The sequence below is a fragment of the Camelina sativa genome, chromosome 3, assembly GCF_030686135.1.
Source record: "Camelina sativa cultivar CO46 ecotype springtype chromosome 3, ASM3068613v1".
NCBI classification, from domain to species: Eukaryota; Viridiplantae; Streptophyta; class Magnoliopsida; order Brassicales; family Brassicaceae; genus Camelina; species Camelina sativa.
The window spans coordinates 29,847,427-29,870,331 of NC_141882.1; the positions used below are offsets into that span (position 1 = coordinate 29,847,427).

Consider the following 22,905-nt stretch of genomic DNA (forward strand, 5'->3'; position numbering starts at 1 on the left):
GTCATTGTGTCCACAATATTTCTCCATGTCAGCACGTCACGCCACATCAGCATATCAGCCCTCTGAGATACTTCACAGCTGCATGTTCCCTTCAGAGCTCTGTTGCACTTTCAATAAATTGTTCTAATCTCTTATCTGATGGGATGTATGGGCATAGGCCTAAAACTTTCTGGTAATACAAAAAAACAAAAAAAAAACAAAAAGATGCTAAATGGTGTGTATCTTCTATCTAGTTCTTAAAATAGTTAGGACCTAAAATAACGAAAATGCCCATTTTTTATAGATTTTTAGCCTTAATTTAACATAATGAAAAAAATTTGAGAAAAAAAAAAAAACCAAATGAGTATATATATATTTTTTAATTCAGTATATATAATTACACCTTGGAGTGGGCCATTTCTTCCAGATCTCCTTTCATTATGTTTTCATAATTTTTAACTTTTCCAGACCTTTGGACCAGTCTAACGGTTTTGTTTTGTTTAAGGATATTTCGTACACAAATCGATATTTAACCAACAAAAAAAAAAATCGATATTTAACCATGAAAATGATAGAAACGTGCTACTGTATTATAATAATTTATTTTTGTAATGATTTAACACAAAATCGAAGACTTAGAAAGAAGTCAATGAACTCCACATAATTATTCAGTCCCGGTGGCTAGATATTAAAACAAATATTATATTTATGAGATTTTATGTTTATAAATTATGTGAACACTAATCTCTCAATCTCTTAAATCATTTTGGTCTCTTTGAAAATTGTGAGAGTCTGTTTGGTTTTCTCCCGAGGAAAAACAAAAAAATGGGTTTCTTTTGCTCGGCCGAGAAAGTCAAGTATGCTCTTCTTCTCCTCATCTTCATCTGCTTGGATATATTCGGATCAAATGCTCGATTTTTGCCCGAAGATGAAGGTGCCTATCACTCTGTCTAATATTTACTTTTCGTTTAGATTACTTCACTTTGAATTTTGATTAGTAGCCAATTCAACTTTATTTTGGAAGAAAAATATTTGTCAAAATTCCCCAAAATAATCTGACATATCAAGTATTTGCCAAAAAAAACATATTTTTTTTTGTTTTGTAAACAGAAAAATACCTATATTATTTTATAGTTAAAAAAACACACTACAATTTTCTTCCAATTTTCTATCTTTTCTAATACGATGGTCAACATTGTTACCCAAATCGTGAAACATTGTTACTTTTATGTCACGTGGTGACTAAAGATGGCGAAAAAACAATTTTATCCATTTTGTAAACTTAAAATCAATATTCGCCCTCTTGAATCCCTAGATTTTAAATCGATTTCATGGTTGATTTTAAGTTTACAAAGGAGAGAACATCGATTTTTTCATCCATATTCACCACGTATAAAAAAAAATAGTAATATTTGATGATTTGACCACAAGACCTGAAAAGATGAGAGATTAGAGAAAATCATGCTTTCTCTTCATTTTAACTATAAAATAATATAAGTAATTTTTTTGACAACAAAAAAGTTTATGTTATCTTTATGACAAATATTATATAAGTCGAGTTTTTTGGAGAACTTTCCAAAAAAATGGGATTGGTGCTTTTAAAAGAAAAAACCAATTGAAATTTTTTTGTCTTTTGTTATTATTGACTAATCTATAATCTGGTGCACATAAAAAATCGAATAAACTATATTGTGGTTGTAAATAATTTTTTACAAAAAAAAATTGAAAAGATAAATTGTAATTTTCTTTATCAAAAATATATATATTCTGTTGATATTGGTCGTCAATGAATTTATTTAATAAAAATATCCTTAATAGCACTGAAACAAGTTTATCGACAGTTATAGCATACATTCTACAAACTTCCAAGACACAACTAAATTATTTTAAAAAAAATTAGAACTTCTTTTATTTATGAGTTCTCAATTTTACATTCTAGGATATAGTTTTGCGAGGGGTGGAATTTAGTATCTATAGTTTAAAGTTTAATTTTGAAATATGATGTTATTTTTGAAATTGATGTGCTAAGCTGGAAACAAAACTTATTTTGTGATATTTGTGAAAATTCCGTTTATTCTATGGTATTTTTTTGTCATCATGATTTACATATGATCCAGGACTCTAGAAATAAAATAAATATATCACATCCATAAATTTATTTATATTTTTATAGTAGATCAATTTTGTAATGCATGACTAATTAAAAAATACCATAAAAATAGCACTAAAATGTTTATTGGAAAATTATAGCATAGGCTTTCCATATACAATATTAGTAGGTTAAAGTAATTTTTATATTTTTTGAAAAAAAATTGAAATTTTAAAATAATATGCTAAATTTAAAAATAAAATTTATTTTTGTGCTATTTGTAGAATTACTCCTAATTTAAAGGTTTTCTTTTACGAATATATCATACATAATTTATTTTTCTCCAAGATGTCAGATGTGTATTATCAAATAATAATACTTGTACTTTTCAATATGTGCAAGTTGGGTTAACGAAAGGACCTTACAACATCCATAAAGTTATTTATATTCTATTATTGTTGGTCAGACTATTAATGCGTGACTAATTTAATGGTTTTATTTCTAATATTATATCATAATTTAATTTTAGAGAAAAAGATGACTAGTTACACGAAGTATCGGAGAATACATGGTCACACATGCCAAATATATTATTGTATACTTAACTACACGAAGTATATGTATTATATGACTACATGCATAAACTACATGATGTTATGCGGTCAACATCATAGACATATAATCCAGTACACCGGTCAACTGATTCCGGCGAGAACCGACGTTGACTAACACTAAAAAAAAATATTCTAAATTAAAATAATAAAAACATATTCTATTCAATATCGAAATATTTTTTATATATCTTTAATATATTCATTCTTATAATTAGTTACTTTTTATTTTTCAAGCTAAAGTAAATAGTTTAATAAAAATCATTATAATTATTTTCAAGATAGGAAAATTCATTTATAATTATCTTCAAGATATAAAATCATTTAGATATTGAATAGTTAAAAGATATTAGATATTGCAATATTGAATAGATATTAGATATGAAAAACAAATTTAATTCAATATCTAAATATTTTTTATTTATTTCCTAAATATATCCTAAATGTAAAATAGAGAATCCAAACCTTAAAAAATATTCTAAAAATTAATTTAACATATTGTAATTGTGTAAAAGAGGGTAAAAATGAAAATGTTCATATGTTAAAAGTAAATATTGTGATTTTTTTTTGTTATTTATATGTTATTTTGAGTATGTTTATTATTATATAAATTAATACTTGTACGCTAATGAACGTGCAATTTGGGTAATCATATACTATTTCTTTCATAAAACTTATATATATACTAGTATTTCTAAGTAATCTTCATTTTCAAAAAAGTTACAATCGATACCATTGCTTATTATTCAAATCCAAACAACTCATATATTGTGAATTGTTTTTTTTAGATGGACATATTTACTCAATTAATATATAAATGTGTCTTCAACACTTCAACTTCCCACATCAACTTTAGAATCATATTATAAAATAAATCAAAATAAATCCAAATCCAAACAAGTAAGAAGCTTCATTTTAGAAGTCCAAATTTAAAGTTTGTATACGATTAAAATCGGTTTTTTATTCAACTGTTTAATTCTACCGTGCATAGTAAAAAAAATTAAAGCTATAAATACTTAAACATATTAAGAAATTAAAATAGTACTGAAGAGTTATATTGCAAGACGGATTTGAACCTATAAAAAAGATATAATATATCATTAATTTGATAGATCAATAGAGGTTAAATTCTCATTTTACTATTTTTTTAACAACACCAATATAAAACATGTCAAATTAATTAGTAACTGTCCTTATTGCGATGCCGTCAATTTTATTTATTAGAGATTTTGGTATGTATAATACAAAACTTTACATAATTAATATTTGACCATCAAATGTTTTGACCATTTTTTATTGTACAGTACAAACATTGCGAACCATCTTTAGGAAGCTTCAAAACAAAACAGTGAACATCGAGAGGACTTCTTGTTTGGACGGGAAGTGGAACTTTGTTTCCGGCTCGTCGCCCAAAGCTACCAGTAACATCACCTGCGACTGTACCCTCAACTCCAGTTCAGTCTGTCGTGTCACAAACATGTACATAAAGAAACTTCATATTTCAGTAACTTATATAACAAGAAACAGAGTTAGGGTTCTGAAAAGGATTTTTTTCTTCTTTTGTTCACTTTCATAAACAGACAGCTTAAAGGTTTCAATTTGCGAGGAATAATCCCGCCGGAATTTGGGAACCTCACGCGTCTCACAGAGATGTATGAACCTGGATCTTTGTTTCTTGATTTTACTGTCAATGGATCATAGCAAAATGTCAAAGTCTTGGGACTTAAGTAATCTTTGTTCGTGGTTTTTTCTTACAGAGATCTTCAGCTGAACTTTCTCAGTGGAACAATCCCTACGACATTGTCTCGAATTCCGCTTGAAATCTTGTAACCATTCTCTCTCCAATGCATATATCTTTTTCCTTGTGATGATCAGTAAAGTTGTACTGATCCTTGCGTTTTTGTTTTCTGCAACAAACAGGTCTGTAGCCGGAAACCGTCTCTCCGGACCATTTCCACCTCAACTCGGAGAGATTACTACACTTACTATAGTGTAATATTACATATCGAATTCTATTTCCTTCAAACCAGAATTGAAGAGACTCTTATATGGGGAAAAAAAACTTTTGCAGGCAACTGGAAACTAATCTGTTCACAGGACAACTTCCTTCAAACCTAGGGAACTTGAGAAGACTGAAAAGATTGTAAGATCTTTTATTATGTATTTTGTTTTGTTTTTCTTATATATTGTTATCGTTTAACTTGATGCATGATTTAGTGTATTTATGATTACAGGCTACTCTCTTCAAACAACATCACGGGTCGGATCCCTGAGTCCTTAAGCAATCTCAAAAACTTGACTGATTTGTAAGTAGAAAGACATACAGTGAGACTTCAAAAATTGGTGTATTCTTTGGAATGATTCTAAAACCTTCCTCTGTTTATTGCAGTCGGATTGATGCAAACTCGCTATCTGGGAAGATACCTGATTTTATAGGAAACTGGACTCAGCTTATTAGGCTGTGAGTCACCTTCATTTAATTTTTCAGCTTACAGTGAAGTTTGTAGTAAGACTGAATTGTTAATTTGCAGAGACCTCCAAGGCACATCAATGGAAGGTCCAATTCCAACTTCAATATCAAAATTGAAGAACTTGCTTGAATTGTAAGTAAGCAAAGAGTTTGATGATACCTTTTTTTGCATGCTCGTCAAAACTTCTGAGCTTAATAAAGCTCTCTTTTATTAGGAGGATAACCGATTTGCATGGACCAGCCTCTTCTTTTCCGGAACTGCAAAATATGACGAATATGCAACGATTGTAAGTGTTGAAGTTTGACTCAACTCAAGTTATAAACTCAGTTTCATCAAACACCATTTAGGTATCTTCTTCTTTTATTAACTTCATCAGGGTACTAAGAAATTGTTTGATAAGGGGACCTATTCCAGAGTACATTGGTACCTCCTTGCGTAAGCTGAAGTTACTGTAAGTCAAATTCTCTTTCTACTTCTACAGCTTAAAGGCTAATAGTTTGATCCAAGATCTCACCTTAAAGTATGTGTGTGTGCAGAGATTTAAGCTCAAACATACTAACCGGTGCAATTCCAGACACATTTCGAAATCTTGAGACATTTAACTTTATGTAAGTTTCAAATTATCAACATATAATGATGATATAAATCTTACTTTCAAAAACTGAATGTTAATTACTTTGCTGCTTTAGGTATCTGAATAATAACTCATTGACTGGTCCAGTTCCTCAGTTCATTCTGGATAGTAAACAAAATATGTAAGCAAACTAACTTACTACCTCGAGGTTGAAAATTCGGAATACAACTGCGTTTAACGATTTCTTGATCTGTTTTCAGCGATTTATCTTACAACAATTTCACTAAGCCACCTACTTTAAGCTGTAATCAGCTTGATGTGTAAGCATTGTTGTTGTTTTATATCAGTGATTTTCAGTTTCATCTTGTCTATATGCTTTTCTAATCAGCACCATTGGCTAAAATCTTCAGAAACTTGATCTCCAGCTACCCATCAGCAACCGATGACTCGTGAGTCTTCTTTTTCCCCTCCTTTCGGTTCATTAAACCAAAGATACTTACAGAGAAATAATACCTACTTGTGTAGTGTTCAATGGTGTTTGAGGAAGAATCTTCCATGTCCTAGAGAGGCAGAACGTAAGTGGGAATTAGTTTCTTTCAGGATTCAAACTTTTCTAGGGGAAAAAAAACTGAATAAGTTTCTTGCAGATTCTTCCTTGTTAATCAACTGTGGAGGAAACCAACTCAAGGTTGGTAAAGACATGTATGTGGAAGACCTAAACAAGAGAGGAGCATCAACATTCTCTTCTGTCTCTGAAAGATGGGGATACAGTAGTTCTGGAGCTTGGTTAGGCAATGACAAGGCCGCCTACTTAGCAACTGACACATTTAACTTGATCAATGAATCAACTCCAGCGTTTTACAAAACAGCCCGTCTCGCTTCACAATCACTCAAGTACTATGGACTGTGCATGATAAAAGGAAGTTACAAAGTGCAGCTCCATTTTGCAGAGATTATGTTCTCAGATGACCAGACTTATAGTAGCTTAGGGCGGCGAGTATTCGACATTTATGTTCAAGTGAGTTTTGCAGAACAAAGATGAAATTTTTGTTTCAAAACCAAGTTTCAGTTTCTTGGATCAGAATTCAAACTGGGATTCTCTTGTGCAGGGGAATTTGTTGGAGAGGGACTTTAACATAGCAGAGAGAGCAGGTGGAGTTGGTAAACCGTTCCTAAGGCAAATTGATGATGTTCAGGTGAATGGAAGTACATTGGAGATTCACTTGAAGTGGTTAGGGAAAGGCACAAACGTAATACCAACACGAGGTGTTTACGGGCCTCTCATATCTGCTATAACTATTACACCAAGTGAGTTTCCTATCCAATCTTTCTAAACTGTTTATTATAATTTTGGAGTGAGTGAATGAGTGAATGTTCTCTCTATTTTATATTGCCTCTTCTTGTAGATTTCAAGGTTGACACCGGAAAAGAATTGTCCAAAGGAGCAGTTGCAGGCATCGTAATTGCAGCGTGTGCAGCTTTCGGGTTGCTGGTACTTATAATCCTCATGCTAACAGGTTACTTAGGTGGAAAAGAAGAAGTGGATGAAAATGGTAAGAAAGAAAACATCATTCCTATCTTTCAAGAAATGCTCTTTCTCATTTTCAAGATCTGATTGTTTCTTTCAAATCTTACATTTTTGTTTTATCAGAAGAGCTTAGGGGACTTGATTTGCAGACAGGATCGTTCACATTGAAACAAATCAAACGTGCTACTAATAACTTTGATCCAGAAAACAAGATTGGTGAAGGAGGATTTGGACCGGTTTATAAGGTGATCATGACTGCTTTGAGTTTACATCTTCTCAAGTTCTTTGAGTTTGGATTGTATGTACTAATGGGTTTTGATTATTAGGGCGTTCTTGCTGATGGAATGACCATAGCGGTGAAGCAGCTTTCATCAAAATCTAAGCAAGGAAACAGAGAATTTGTGACTGAGATCGGCATGATCTCTGCGTTGCAACACCCAAATCTTGTGAAACTTTATGGTTGTTGCATCGAAGGGAAAGAGCTTTTGCTTGTGTATGAGTACTTAGAGAACAACAGTCTCGCTCGCGCACTCTTTGGTTAGTTTTCTGTATCCATCTGAGAAAAGTTAGATTGAAAGATCATGATCTTTAAGCTAGTCTCTTTTGGGTTATTTTAACAGGCACAGAGAAACAGAAACTTCACTTGGAGTGGCCAACAAGGAACAAGATATGCTTAGGGATTGCGAAAGGATTGTCTTATCTACACGAGGAATCAAGGCTGAAGATTGTTCATAGAGACATAAAAGCGACAAACGTGCTTCTTGATCTGTCTCTAAATGCTAAGATCTCGGATTTTGGTCTAGCCAAGCTCGACGAGGAAGAGAATACACATATCAGCACAAGGATTGCAGGAACAATGTGAGTGTTCATTACTTATCTTTTCTGAAATTCATTGGTTAACACTTACAAGAATTTATGTTTCACTGATGCAGAGGTTACATGGCTCCAGAGTATGCAATGAGAGGTTACTTAACAGACAAAGCAGATGTTTACAGCTTTGGTGTTGTCTGCTTAGAGATTGTTAGTGGAAAGAGCAATACAAATTACAGACCAAGAGAAGAGTTTATTTACCTTCTTGATTGGGCATATGTCTTGCAAGAACAAGGGAGTCTTCTAGAACTCGTGGATCCTGATCTTGGTACAAGCTTTTCTAAGAAAGAAGCAATGAGGATGTTGAACATAGCTTTACTCTGTACCAACCCCTCTCCGACACTGAGACCACCAATGTCATCTGTTGTAAGAATGCTAGAAGGAAAAATCAAAGTCCAACCACCACTGGTGAAACGTGAAGCTGATCCAAGTGATTCAGCTGCAATGAGGTTTAAGGCCTTCGAGCTTTTGTCACAAGACAGCGAGTCCCAAGTCTCGACCTATACAAGAAACAGTGAACAACACATTAGCTCGTCTTCTTTGGAGGGTCCTTGGGTTGACTCTTCCTTCTCTGAGCCTAGCAAAGATGTTAGCCTACAACAGCAAGAAGAAGGAAGGTCATCATCTTCGTCGAGGGGACTGTTAGATGATCTTACCGATGTGAAGATTGAGTAATGAATTGTATAATTTATTTTATTTTTTCTTGCTTGATTTACTGTACAAAATAAGATTTCTTTTCAGGTTTTGTTATTAGGCTGTGAAATCTTTCTGTGGGATTGATGAGTTTGATTTACTATATACAATTTAGTCTTTAGACGAGAGACTACACAAACCAAACACTTAGCCCTTACATATTTTTAGAACTCGAAAGCATTGTTAATCTGAATGGAGAAAGATGGTCGAGCAACGTTTGAAAGAGGAGTATCAGCTCTAACAACTATTCCGGTTCGTCCAATGTTCCCATTCCACTTTGACCGACCAAACTGAGGTTTTAGAGAAAACCCAAAATGAGAGCAATGAACAACCAAACTAGGTTTGGGTTAAAGAAAAAGAAAGAAAGAGAAATATTAGCTTACGGAAACAGATGCAAATGTTGAAGGATGAGCTGTGAATGCGCAGCCACATATCATATTGATATTATCGTTCAACGAGTGAATAACTTCGGTTCTCACCCCGGGATTGCTTCCACCAAATGTAGAGCACATGCTGTTTACTGTGTTTGTGAGTTCAAAAGGAAAAAAAAGAAGCGTTTTGATTGGAAAGAGAAAGGCCGTTTTTAATTAACCTAAGTTGAATTGCAGGTTTCAACATGAGACCGGACCTACGCCAAGCCAAGGCTTGAGAAACACCCAATGCAAATGATTTGTCAGGCCAATTTACCATTGGTGTGATTCGTGCTCCCTTTTTACTCTGAAACATCAAAGTCGAAATTTTTGTAAGCTCTTGAATAAAGAATTGTGAGTGACTATACTTGATCAAATATTATTAACCAACCTTGCAGGAGAAACTAAATCTCATATCTCCTGGATATTGACCTTGCGCTTGAAGAAGACCACCGCATAAAGGAACAAAGACACTTGTCGTCAATCCCTCACCAGATACATATGTTAATTGTCCATTTGGGAATTGCAAGTCTACAAATGACTGTTCCATGAGCGGGAGAAATACAAAGCTTCGAGAATTAGTTCCACAATGCAAGATTATGAAAAGGCAAACAAACACACATATACACGCGTAGACAGATTTTAAAGTAAAGACACTTACGCAATCTAAAGGATTGAGGCAGAGCATGGACATCATAAGCCATCTTCGATGCTTTGACCACAAAGCTGGACACAGAGAATGCATACCTTTCTGAAAAGAGATTACCATATGAGTGATATCCGAGTTTTGAAACAATAAGCAAAAGTTCGAGATAAGAAGACTAACACAAGTAACACAATCATACTTCCATTGAGACAAAAGATAATAAGGTTGAAGCTTTAAGCATACCTTTCTATCATATCCGTACCAAAGCAAGTGTTGCTTTGATAAATGAACAGGTAACAGAAGAGTTGAATCGCGCAGAAATAACAAAGGTCCGAGCTGAAGTAGAAAGAGAGACGAGCTATCATCTCTCGCAGCGGAATTTGAAGTAGAAGCTTCTACCCTCCAAAGATCTCCCCTGGCTGCTAATGAATGTTCCATACCACTTGTTCTACTTTCATAACTTGACGATAGCTCAACCATTCCCTACAAGGAGCAGAAACTGTAATCTGTAAACAAATTTCACCCTTGAAAAAAACTCCACTGAACCTGATTCACCATGTCAATTTATACTTACTGACCAAAGCCATAGCTTAACTTAATCCTATTTTCACAATATCTCAATAAGCAAGCATCTAAATTCTTTAAACTTTGGATATGCTCATACTCAAACCTCTAGGAAATCGAAGCTAGATATCTCTGCCGTTATATACAAAGCTAAGGCCACTTTGATCAGTAAGAAACAAAAATTAAAAACTTGAAATTGCAGAAGTACAACAAGTACCTTTGGTCTCGTATGTAATCCAATAGTACTTAAATCGAAGTCTGTAACTTTCTCCTCCAACACAGTAACAGAGGAAGCAGTATCAGTCTTAGAAAACCCTGAGTTCTCTTTTGTGTCCACATACGCCCCATGGCTCCTCGTAACAGAATACCTCTCAGTTGAAACAGTCCCATCGTGCCAAAACGGTATAGGCAACCTTCTGAAGAATTGATGAACCATCACATTTAATCCAGCGCTAAAATCAACACCAGCTTGACCAATCTTGTTCCCAATATCAACAATCGCCGAGACGCCATTGATGGGTTGGTCGGTGAAAAACTTATCCCTAATCCCAAAATGCTGACTTGAAAACTCGAGATCGAATAGCTTCGATGGAAACGAAGGTGGGTTGATATGAATCAAACCGTTAAAGCCCTGAGCAAGTCTATCAGCTAGGTCATGTCCATGTCTTTGAACCTCTTCCCAAGCTTCCAAAGATCTTTCCACAGACATTGTTTCTTCGGTATTCAAATCCACATGCGAGACAAACTCAGAATCTCCGAGAATTTATCAAAGGTTTAAACTTTACAACTCCACCAAGAGTTAAAAAGGTAAAAGCTTGAAGAGTGAGATAGAAGGAGGAGAAAAGCCACAAATTTTACGATATCCACTCACACTGTAATCAAAATTAGGTTTCAATAGAAGTTGGAAAGCTGAGACCCACAAAAAAGTTTGAAAATTTATCCTTTTTTTCGTCGAGAGTTCGAATGTATGGGAGATGCTATGGAATCTAGCGAGTGAACTTCAAAGCGAAGAAAGTGATTTTGAAAAGACGCACACATATCAATCACCACCTTACCGCCACGTTTGATAGCAATGCCTGTGGCTCTTGGTGATAGGCTTGTTTTAAAGACGAGTCTCTGTCTCTTCTGAAGTCAGAAGACCCATTCCTTCCATACTTATCCAGAAAGTTTCTGACTCAGCCAGAAGGTTCACTAACACTATAGTGGAGCTTCTGGCTCACTAATACTATGCACCTAATGGAGATAAAATGTGAAAGCATAACCAAGTATAATCGGATTTGTAACCCTTTAACTGTTGCAAGTGAAAGTTAGAGTGAAGACTCTTCTTCTTCATATTAGTTTTTTTTATTTTGTTCAAACTTCCATTTGTGAAAACACTAGATTGATCTCTACTACAAACAAATCTTTGATAAGGTTATAACTCATGCGAGAGGAGTACAGACAGTTCGGCTTAAGTTCTGAATCTCTGTCAGCAATCTTGCGACTGAGTCTTGTACCTCTTGAGGAACTTGTAGCTTTGGATGAGTCAAGTCTAATGGATATAGTGTGATGACTTTCATCACAACAGACAAGTGTAGGTGCTTTGTTTTGCCATCCCATACGCTCTGGTTTGGAAACTTGCACTTCTCTTTTAACACGCATTTATTGCACACCTATTTATGCGAAAAAAGACTTTGTTAGATGCAGTTTGGGAGTTGCGAAATGAGATAAGGACAGTGTAGTGAGTGTGTGTATACATAAACTTACATTATTCTCATGGATATCAAAAAAGTTGCGCAATGTCTTAGCAGCGAATACTGCCCTTTTTTCCACACTCGGGCAACCAAAGAGCACAATCTTCTTCAGGTCACTACCTGATAACCACCTGCAAGTTAAATCTGAGGTTATGGAAAGCTGTAGAAACAATAAGATGATAGGATCAATTTCAAACTTCCTAGCTAGGTAAGGGGAGAATAAAATGCTGCAGGGATTGAGGCAATCAAGACCATACGTTTAAGGCACCTACGAATGTATTAATCACTTCTAATATCATAATTTCTCTACCAATGGGACAACTAGCCTATGATCGAAACACAAGACATCAATTCATCACAAAGGTTCCTCACTAGTCCTTCCAATAGCGCTAGCACAAATGAAAAGCGTACTGAGAAGTTTTCACCTAAACATGCCCAAGTTTGTCATCAGAGACCCATGAAGATGAACATTTCAACAAACATTTCTCTAAACGAAACCTAATCATTATCCATCAGTTATCCAAACAACAATTTAACTAAGGGCAAATAAAATGCTGCAAGGTAAGGCAATCAAGACCATAGAAAAGATTCTAAAACTCAACAGTCGACAAATAATTCCATTGAAAAGATCTACAAATGTATTAATCAATTCTTTCATCAGAATATCTCAATCAATGCTACAACTAGCCTGTGATTCAACCACAAGAACTCAATTCATCACAAAAGATTCCTCATTCCTAAAGAACTAGCACTGAAGCCCTCATTTTCCAACCCCAACCTATACTACCCAAGAAATGTTACATATACTACAATGCAAACCCTAGAAGGTGTCGCAAACGAACTGGCAGAACTGGATACTTACATGAACACCTTCTCTAAACGAAGCCTAAGATGTAGTTGTAACAATCCAACAGAACAAAACACAATATATGATCAATCAATATACAAGTAAAAAGATTCTTACTTTGCTATTTCCTGGTAATCCTTTCCAAACCTTTCCGCAGCAAACTTAACAAAAGTTCTAGAATACTCTTCATTAAGATTCCCCATATTCAACTTTTCTCCAGTGATGAAATTAGCCTTGTTCAAATACCCTTCTTTATGCAGAAGCCTCACAAACGACACCATCTCTATAGGAAGCTCCTTATAAACCCTAATCACATCCTCTTGTTCCCGACTACGTTTCTTTACCTCTTTCTTCTCTTCTTCGTCACCTTTAGACAACTTGTAAAGATTATCATGCCTTTTCTCAGTTTCCTCTGATGTCACAACCTTCTCCTTCTGTTTCTTCTTTCTCACAGGTTCAGATTTCTTCAGTTCTATGAGTTTCCTCTCCAATTCCAAAAGCTTTCTCTTCAATTCGTTGCCTTGTTCTTCTTCTTCTTCTTCGATTTCGCTCGTTTCTGGTCTGGGTCTCAATCCAACAGCCTCTTCGAAAAAAACAGAGAGTGGCTTCTTATGAGCTTCCGAAGTTAAGGTTCTGGAGACAATCAAAGGCGAGACGCACTGTGGTCTCTTCAAGAGAGTCTTATACAAAGTTTGGTTTTTGAGAATTGATTTGAGCACAACAGCCATGGCAAACTTGAGAAATCAACCAAAATAGGAAACTTAGTAGATTCACTGAATAATAGTAGTAGTAATCAATAACAATAAGCCAGCCATTGAAGCTCCTGAGATCTTCTCTAGAGAGTGACGCGAAAGGGTTTTAGAGAGGCTCTTGTAAGAGAGGGAGAGAGAGAGAGTAAACGATTCTTTAAACCGGTATAATAGTATTAGATTACATATAACCAAACCGGTTTTCGGTTATTGTAGATTTGTACCGGAAAATGTGAAGAAGAACCGATCTTGGAAAAATTTCAAAAAAAAAATTTGGACCAACTCTCGAATTAAGCGTGTCATCCTTGCACAGGGGCCATGCTAATATCGTTCCAATTTTAGTGAAGGTAACAATCACATTGTCGACTCTAATGACATATAAAACACTCGATTAGCTTGTAAGATCAGCGATGTGGGACATCAGACAGATAACAGAACAATATTTGAATTTGGGCTATTTTAATAAATTCAGTGAGCCCAATTTTTACCTAGGCCCGTTTAGGTATGAGAAGATCGATATTTTCATGTTTTAAATAGGAAGTTAACTTTTTTTTTTTAATGAATGCTAAATTATATTCAACCAAAAAAGGCTTGTACAAAAGTTATTTGATCCTTGTTTCAAAAGTAAGAGTAAAAGTTATTTGAGAAATCAAAAGGAACTTTAAGATCTGGACTGAAACCAGATTTGTAAGCCATCCCGTAGCTTTGCCGGGTTGTTTCGCTGAACAGAGGAGATCTTGTTACGAACAAGGCGATCCATGAACTCGATTAGCTGAGATGAGGTACGCGGCTGTTCTCCACGAGGGAAGTTAACTATTATCTCTATATACTTATAGCCTAGGTTGCATAGAAACGGAAACGGATACTTGGAAACGAAACGTTTCGGAAATAGAAACGCTAATTTCCTAAAATTATAAAATGGAAACGTTTGAGAAACGTATGCATATATACCTGGATATATAAGTATATACATAATAAAACACCAAACATAAAACCTATATCAAAATAAATATTTGATACAACATATATTCAAAACATAAATTTTAAATAGTTGAATTAAAATATTAATATATTATATATTTATATGTATTATGAATATATATTTTCAAATTATTTTATTTATTAAGTTTCTAAGCTAAAAAAAGTTTTCGTCATGTTTCCAAAACGAAAAGGAAGTTTCCATCGTGTTTCCAAACAAAAAAATTTACGAATCGTGTTTCCATGGCTTTTTCCGTGTTTCCACGAGTTTCCGTTTCAGAAACGTTTCGGAAACGGGAAACGGACCTTAAAATGAGTTTCCATGTAACATAGCTTATAGCAAAATAACCCTACTTATCATATAATATATTACAGAAAATGTTATTGTATGAATTTACAAAAAAGACTTATGAAAAAAAAATTGTATAATTGTAACAAGAAAATACTAACTCATTTAAATAGCAGTTAAAGTAGGATATTTCAACTAACTTTTTTCTTATAATCTACAAAATCTTTTTATTCTAACCTAAAAAATCTTTTTGTTATGCATATACAGTAAAACCTCTATAAATTAATACTGTATAAATTAATAAACACTATAAATTAATAAATTTTGTTGGTCCTGAATCGGGCCAATATTAAAATTAACGAAGTTCGATAAGATAATAATTTTTTGAAATCTCCATGTAAAATATGGTACTAATAATATCTTAAATTAATAATGATGTAAATTTACATATGTATATATATATATATATATATAAATATGTTGATCTAACAATATATGTTTTAAAAAAATAAAATTTCTCTTAGAGCTCATATATATGATACATTTACTATGTTGTATTTCCAAAGTATAATGATATAAATACTATATAACATGTCATAAAAGTAACTATATTTTTTGAAGTTTTCAATTTTTAGATATTCATCATTTTCATTTTGACAGTTATATAGACTATTAAAATACGCCAATTGATATTATTATTCATAAACTTGAGTTTACGTATGTCATATATATTAGCGAATTTGTCTATTTTATTTGATTTATTGTCAATAATGTTTTCTAAATATTACTAATTCAATTCTAAAACTATAAATTTATAACATTCGAAAGTCTAATCTTATTTTTTAAAAATTGTATCAATTCCTAATTTTCAAAAATTCAAACAATTAGAAAATATATCTATAAATTATAAATACTATAAATTAATATCACTATAAACTAATAAAATATCACGGTCCCAACATTATTAATTTATAGATGTTTTATTGTATATATAAGAGGTATTGGGTCATATTTTACATTCGTTCACATAAAGTTTTTGAGTAAAACATTAATAAAATTATTTTATGTTTTTAGTGTAGCTCGAAGTTATTATTCAGTAATCTTGCTTGATGAAAATTTTGCATATTTGGTATATATTTTTATAGCATAATTTATCTATGGATTTCTCCATAGAGTGGGTTTGTTTTTAAACATTTAAAACTGGGTTTTGTTTGGAGGATACAATGGGGTAAGGTATTATCAGAGTCGTGCCTATTCATGAAAATAAGAAACACTGGCCTACGGCCTTGAATCTATATTATTATTTTTGAAGTACATTGTGGTTTATGTCAGTCAAGTTTTGCTTATTTAATATGTTTTATTTACAACATTACTGAATAACAATTTTCCTAAAATAACATTTCGTAGAAACTAAATTAATGAAACTATTTAAATCTACCTAATTTGATATGTTTATTGTCATAAATAGCTGGATAACATCTATACATTTCGGTTTTTCCACAAACAATTCTACACATTAAATTTTTATTCCCATAAAAATCTTCAAACGTATTTTAATAGATCTTTAGAGAAAAATCTGTTAGTTTTCCTAAATTATCTCGGCCTAATTAATAGTTTTCATGTAATATTTTCTACATTTAATATTTTCTACATTTATTGAAGGTGATAATATAGTTTTCCTAAATTATTTCGGCTAAATTAATTGTTATTTATTTTTTAAACACCATATATATATATATATATAGATGCATCTGTTTACTTTTACAACAATGAATTTTAATTGATAAATTAAAAAATAAAAATAATTAATTTTTATATACATTAAGCACATAAAATAACTATTACTTCTCACATATCTCTATATGATTCTACATAAAAAAAAACACAATCAAGTAGTGTACTGCGGTCAAAACTTAGATAACATAGTAACATTTATATTAAAAGACAAAAAAAACTTAATCATTTTATTTAAAATCATATATTAACATTAAAATCGTCCCGTAAATTCAATAGATAGTTATAGGTATATAGATTAAAAATTAATAAAACAACAGCAAAATAACAAACAAATATAATATATGTATTTTAAATATTTAAAAATTTAAATATAGTCTCGCGGTGTACCGCGGGTTAAATCCTAGTTTTGTATAAAATATAAGAAGCCATATTTGTCTAGGTTTATGGTTTTATCTTTTGATTTTATCTTGAAGTAATTACGTATGAATATTAAGAATGTTAATACAGTCCTAGAATAGGAAAACAGTAGAAAAATGAAAATATATGAAATCTTTATAATACAAAGTGTTGTTATCAACTAAGTAATGACTCTAATCTATACTATTAAAAGGGAAGCATTTTTAATAAGTAGACATAGATTAAGAGATTATTACATGAAATGCCACTGAAAACTGAATAAGAATATATAAATCGTGTATCCAAACAGATTGATTATCTCTATGACCAAACAAATTGATAGCCGAACCAAATCGGATGCAATTAAGTGATATAACCCAAATACAATATTTTCGGCGCAAACCTTCCAAATCGGGTGCAATTAACACCTAATATATACATATCACATAAAAATCGGCTCATATTAATACATACCATAAACAATCTAACTAAATCAATCCCCCATAATTAGCTTAGAATATCAAAGTGAGGTTCATATAATCTTAGCAATTAAATCGTAACAAATCTCGAAAATTACCAACACAAAATCAAACAGTTAACATAATCTTCGAAGATTATATGATCTCCAATTTTGAATTATGTATCCACGATATCAAAATATTTTCTTTACTAAATTTTAACAACTTACCAAATCTTCCAAGATAATATCATCAAATCTTAAATACTATGGTATATTCTTTAGAACATCCTGCACCTACTATAAAAGCAACGTACGTGATCAACGTCTTACACATCTCGCATACGGGAAAATACAAACCTATCATTGGAAGATGGGAAACCGCAAAAGAGGACAATGAATGTAGTATTCAAAGAGGTTTTGAAAAACCTCTAGATTATATCGGAGAAAGCAGAATGGATCATGTCATTTAGGTATGTATTAGAATTGATGACCTTAAACAAAGCATTTCATTTGTTTCATATTCATGTATCTTTCCGTTTTATAAATTTTGTTACAGGGGTTGTACTTTTAACAGGTGCTTTACAATAAGAAGGGATGACTGATCAAAACTATGATACTTTTGGGATAAAAATATGGAGTAAAGTTTGAAGCAGAGGGAGGCTAAAAGGAGATACAAAATGTGAGAAGAGCCTAGATATCAAATGGTTGCAGCCATCTATCCCTTATTTCATCATTTTATCTTATTACTTTGGGAACTTATTTTGTTTTCGATGTTTTCATTTTCAATAATGTCTACAGGATTATGCAAAAAGAAAGGGTTTTTTTTATATATTTGGGAAGATTGTAATACTATACTCTATTCAGTAATAAACCGAAACTTTTACTCGGTTGAACTGACTTCTAAACATTTTGTTAAGAAATAACTCAAATTAGAAAATAAAGTTTGGAATGACTAACCGATTAAAGGAGTTCTTATCATCACTCTCAGGGCGAAACACCATACTTCTAACCATGTTATAGGATTAACGTGAATATAACACAGTTTGTTAAAACCAAACCAGAAACCATAACATATACAAACAACCCAAATGAAACTTATATATTTGATTGGATTGTACATATAGCTTAACGGAACCACAAAGTCTTATATGTAAGTATCTTCTTCCTCGGCAGTTTTTGTTTTATTTAGTTCGAGTTTTCACTGTACTAAAACAAAGAAATAAAATCAGACATCTTCCAACAACAAATGAGTATCCAAGAAAACATGTAATAAGAATCAGATATAGGATCTAAGCTAATAAACAAAATTTACAAGAAACTAAAATTACCAAAAAAATCATATTGGATAAAGTAACAATTTTTTCCCGGCAAACATAACAACAATTTCAAACATGGAATTCAAGGTTTAAACGAATCTAACTAAATTTCAGAAAAAAAATTTGTGCGGCTATGAAATCATCCACAAATAATCACGAAAAAAACTTTGAGAATATTACCCAAGAGATTTAGATTAATTTATTAAATTTGAAAAAGGAAATATGAATTGTACAATACAAATCAAATAAAACATTAAGACAAATACCAATCTTCGCGTACCTAATCGATATTGGTTTCATACTTTGCTTCAACGTTGAGATGGATTCGATGGTAAACAAGATTGATTGAAAGATTTGGGTAAGCAAAACGTACAGATCGGTTTTTCCTGTTAAATATATTGTTCTTACACTGTCTTCTCCAAAACTATTGTTTCACTTCGTTTTCCCTAAAGAAACAGCTTCTACGTGGGCCAATAATACCAAAAACGAGGCTCACTTTTAATCTACATTGGGCCTTACATTTTCTCTACCTGAATTTTGTAATTGAAAAATACTTTACGAAACAAAAAAAACTTAATATATCAACAAGTCCACAAAACAAAATTCTACACTAAGAACAACAAATATATTTCTTAAAAAAAACAAAAAAAAACTTTTGAAAACATCCCCGCACGTACATGCGGGTTCGAATCTAGTAATATATAATCTATCTCAACATTTTTGAAGTACATTTTTGTGCTATCCACTCTTATAATTGTATCCAAACAAGTCTCAATTAAATTCTCTACAATCCTTACAACCAAACACAATCATTTCCTTATTTGATAATATTAATTTCCTAAAAACTATCTACCTAATTTAAATCAATATATTAAATTAAAATATAATTCTCCTTACACTTATATTTAATCTTATAATTAATTATTTTAATTAATATTTAATACATAAGGTTAATAAAATTTTAGATTTTTTTCAGCATATGATGTGATTTGAATTTTTATAAACGGATATATATTTTAAAATTTTTCGTAGGATATTTATAACCAAACAAGTATATCCACATATAGAGCTCGAAATACATTTTTGAAGTGCAATAGGGTGCCATCACTTTTTGTCTTTTTGCCAACTTCGGATCAGATTTTTAACTAAAATTATAACCGATTTCATTATCCGGATCCTCCTTAAGATTACGGAATATTTTGGGCCGGTTTTTAATTCATAACGTACTTATTTACATCTAATTAATGCCAATTAATGCCCATTGTATCTTATGAAATATCTAATTTACATGCCGAAGTTTTAGTGCTGAGTTTGACAAAAAGAATTAATAACACAAATTCTGTAATCACATCCCTATAATATAGCAACTAATTCAAGATGAATACATCTTAGGAAATATCTAATTTGTGTTTAATAAACGATTATATATTTGCTAAGTTCTTATAAGCTTTAAATGTACACTATTGATCCAATAATATCAATTGAGAATCAAAACAAGAATATGTCATATCATTCATTCCTAAATCATAATTAACCAAATCATAAAATGTATATTCTCAACTTGCGAATCAAAAGTTTATACAAAATTTATCTACAACCGTTAACAGTATATATATAGATGCAATTCACCATCGACTACAATCACCACTAAACTATTACAATTTCATATCAACAAAATAATATACATGTGGTGTACCACGGGGTAAAACCTAGTATATTTATAAATAATAGTACATATCAACCAACTTATGAAAGCGACAATGTCTCAACCAACCAACATGGTTAATCACAAAATAATTAGACAATATATCATAATTAATCACAAAATAATTTTTATCCTTTTCATAATATTGTCGACATGTTTTCAAATAAATTTTTCTTGAATTTTTTTAATACGTTGATAAAAATGTTTAAAATTAGACTAAATTTGGTTTTCTGTTTATGGCCTCAAAAATTCTAGGCACGGTTCTGGGTGTTACTAAATATATGGGACAAGGACTTTGTTGATAGTCATGTACAATCCATTATTACAATTTGTAGCTTCGTTAATAGTTCAATGAAATTATTAACCCATAAATCCATATTTCTCACTATAAATTACTCCATCCGTTTCAAAATATAGGATGTTTTAACTAAAGCACGCAAATTAAGAAATCTTTACTTTTAACAAGTTCAACCAATCAGAAACAATACTGCATAATATAAAATACTAAATTAATCTAAAAGTTGCATAGAAACTTAAAAACATCTTATATTATGAAACAAAAAACTTCTCTAAAACATCTTATATTTTGAAACAGAGGGAGTATTATGTTTTATTTATTTTTTGTATTTCTAATGTTATTAGTTTGAAGAATATATACTATATGTATTTTCCGTTTGATTATCTTATATAATCAGTAGGCGTTTAAAGGTTATCTAAATGAAATATAAAGGTTAAAAAACTGATTTGTCTATATCTATATATAATTTCAAACCACATGAAAAAGTGATGACATAAAAGTATGAATAAATTAAGGGGCATATTAAATCATTAACTAGAATTTATTAGGATTATTTTAAATTTAGAAAGATTTAATTTTACTATATATATATACAATTAATTTGGATAATATTAAAATTTAGGAAGAATTTAATTTAATCAGTATTAAATAGTTCACATTACATCCTATGATTATTTATTTTGCTAAGCACACCAAAACATTTGAATTTAAATATCTCCTTAGCCATATGATTGTAAAACCTTTTCATCTTGAAGTCCAATTTTGATAGTATTTTTCTTTGCACTTAAAATTTTAAAAGTATGGGCATTTTTATTTATTTTTGATATTATTTTCTATAGACAAACAAAATATATATTACAAAATCCAAAATATTTTAGTTTTTATCATTTATTGTAATTACGAATTATTCGCTTTTAAGCCAAAAGAAAACTCAAAAACAAGCAATTCCAAACTAAACTGGGTCATATATATAGAAGCTTATTTTGTTTGATAAATCTCTTTTATTAAATAATCTGAAATTCGAATTTGAAATGAATCCAGTCCAAAACTTAAATGAGAAATTAACTTCACTTATTAATATCATTTACAGTAAAACCTCTATAAATTAATAATGTTGGGACCAAGACATTTTATTAATTTATCGTGATATTAATTTATCTATAAATTAATAATTATTATTTTATAGTGTAAATTAATAATTATTAATTTATATGTATATTTTTAATTGTTTAATCTTTTAAAAAATATGAATTGAGACAATTTGCAAAATAAGATTAGAATTTTGGATGTTGTAAAATTTATGATATTGGAATTGAATTTGAAATAATTAAAAAATATTATTGACAATGAATTACAAATATTATAGACAAAATCACTTATATACATAACATAAATTTTCAAATTTATGAATAATAATATCAATTATTGTATTTTAATAGTCTATCAAACTATCAAAATGTAAATGATGCATATTTAGAAATTGAAAACTTTAAAAAGTTTTAGCTGTTTTATGAAATGTTATAGAATATTTTATATTATTATAGTTTGAAGATACAACATAACAATTGTTTTATAGATATGAGGTTTAAGAGAAACATATTTTACTATATCAGCACATATATATATATATATATGTAAATTTAAATGATTATTAATTTATGATATTATTGGGAACATATTTTACATGAGGATTTCAAAAAAATTATTATCTTATTATCTTATCGAATTTTGTTATTTTTTACACTGTCCCGACTTGGGATTAGCAAATTTTTTTAATTTATAGTGTTTATTAATTTATAGAGTATTAATTTATAGAGGTTTACTGTATAGTGTAACAAAATAATTATTTTTAAAATTTAGAAAATATCATATAAAGTTAACAAAATATTTTCCCCTATCCAGTATTTATTATTTTCAAAATATCTAAGCTTGCTTGTTAGACGAAAACAATAAATGATTTAG

At 31.0% G+C, this 22,905-nt stretch overlaps 3 protein-coding genes and 1 pseudogene across 3 annotated transcripts; 1 reads left to right on the top strand and 3 right to left on the bottom strand.

Moving 5' to 3' along the window:
• Window positions 1–563: 563 nt before the first annotated feature.
• LOC104778280 (putative LRR receptor-like serine/threonine-protein kinase At1g53440) lies at window positions 564–8,959 on the top strand. The gene is made up of 23 exons (XM_010502688.3): window positions 564–913; window positions 3,984–4,158; window positions 4,260–4,331; window positions 4,437–4,505; window positions 4,600–4,671; window positions 4,751–4,822; window positions 4,914–4,985; window positions 5,069–5,140; window positions 5,211–5,282; window positions 5,365–5,436; window positions 5,527–5,601; window positions 5,687–5,758; window positions 5,840–5,905; window positions 5,985–6,044; window positions 6,135–6,173; window positions 6,250–6,299; window positions 6,372–6,742; window positions 6,834–7,032; window positions 7,131–7,277; window positions 7,376–7,497; window positions 7,579–7,789; window positions 7,873–8,110; window positions 8,185–8,959. Exons 1-23 carry the CDS (start codon window positions 805–807, stop codon window positions 8,795–8,797), a joined length of 3,120 nt encoding a protein of 1,039 aa, XP_010500990.2. The 5' UTR covers window positions 564–804; the 3' UTR covers window positions 8,798–8,959.
• Window positions 8,098–11,545, bottom strand: LOC104778279 (uncharacterized). Its single transcript, XM_010502686.3, has 8 exons — window positions 10,653–11,545; window positions 10,115–10,354; window positions 9,887–9,976; window positions 9,617–9,766; window positions 9,408–9,532; window positions 9,199–9,328; window positions 8,974–9,105; window positions 8,098–8,716 (listed from the first exon to the last, which is right to left on the bottom strand). The coding sequence occupies exons 1-7, from the start codon at window positions 11,142–11,144 to the stop codon at window positions 8,980–8,982; spliced, it is 1,353 nt and encodes a 450-aa protein (XP_010500988.2). The 5' UTR covers window positions 11,145–11,545; the 3' UTR covers window positions 8,098–8,716; window positions 8,974–8,979.
• A 153-nt stretch (window positions 11,546–11,698) lies between these two features.
• Window positions 11,699–14,116, bottom strand: LOC147947876 (uncharacterized). Its single transcript, XM_087507084.1, has 3 exons — window positions 13,133–14,116; window positions 12,182–12,299; window positions 11,699–12,087 (listed from the first exon to the last, which is right to left on the bottom strand). The coding sequence occupies exons 1-3, from the start codon at window positions 13,741–13,743 to the stop codon at window positions 11,857–11,859; spliced, it is 960 nt and encodes a 319-aa protein (XP_087363210.1). The 5' UTR covers window positions 13,744–14,116; the 3' UTR covers window positions 11,699–11,856.
• LOC147947877 (U6 spliceosomal RNA) lies at window positions 14,032–14,122 on the bottom strand (annotated as a pseudogene).
• Between the last annotated feature and the right edge of the window lie 8,783 nt (window positions 14,123–22,905).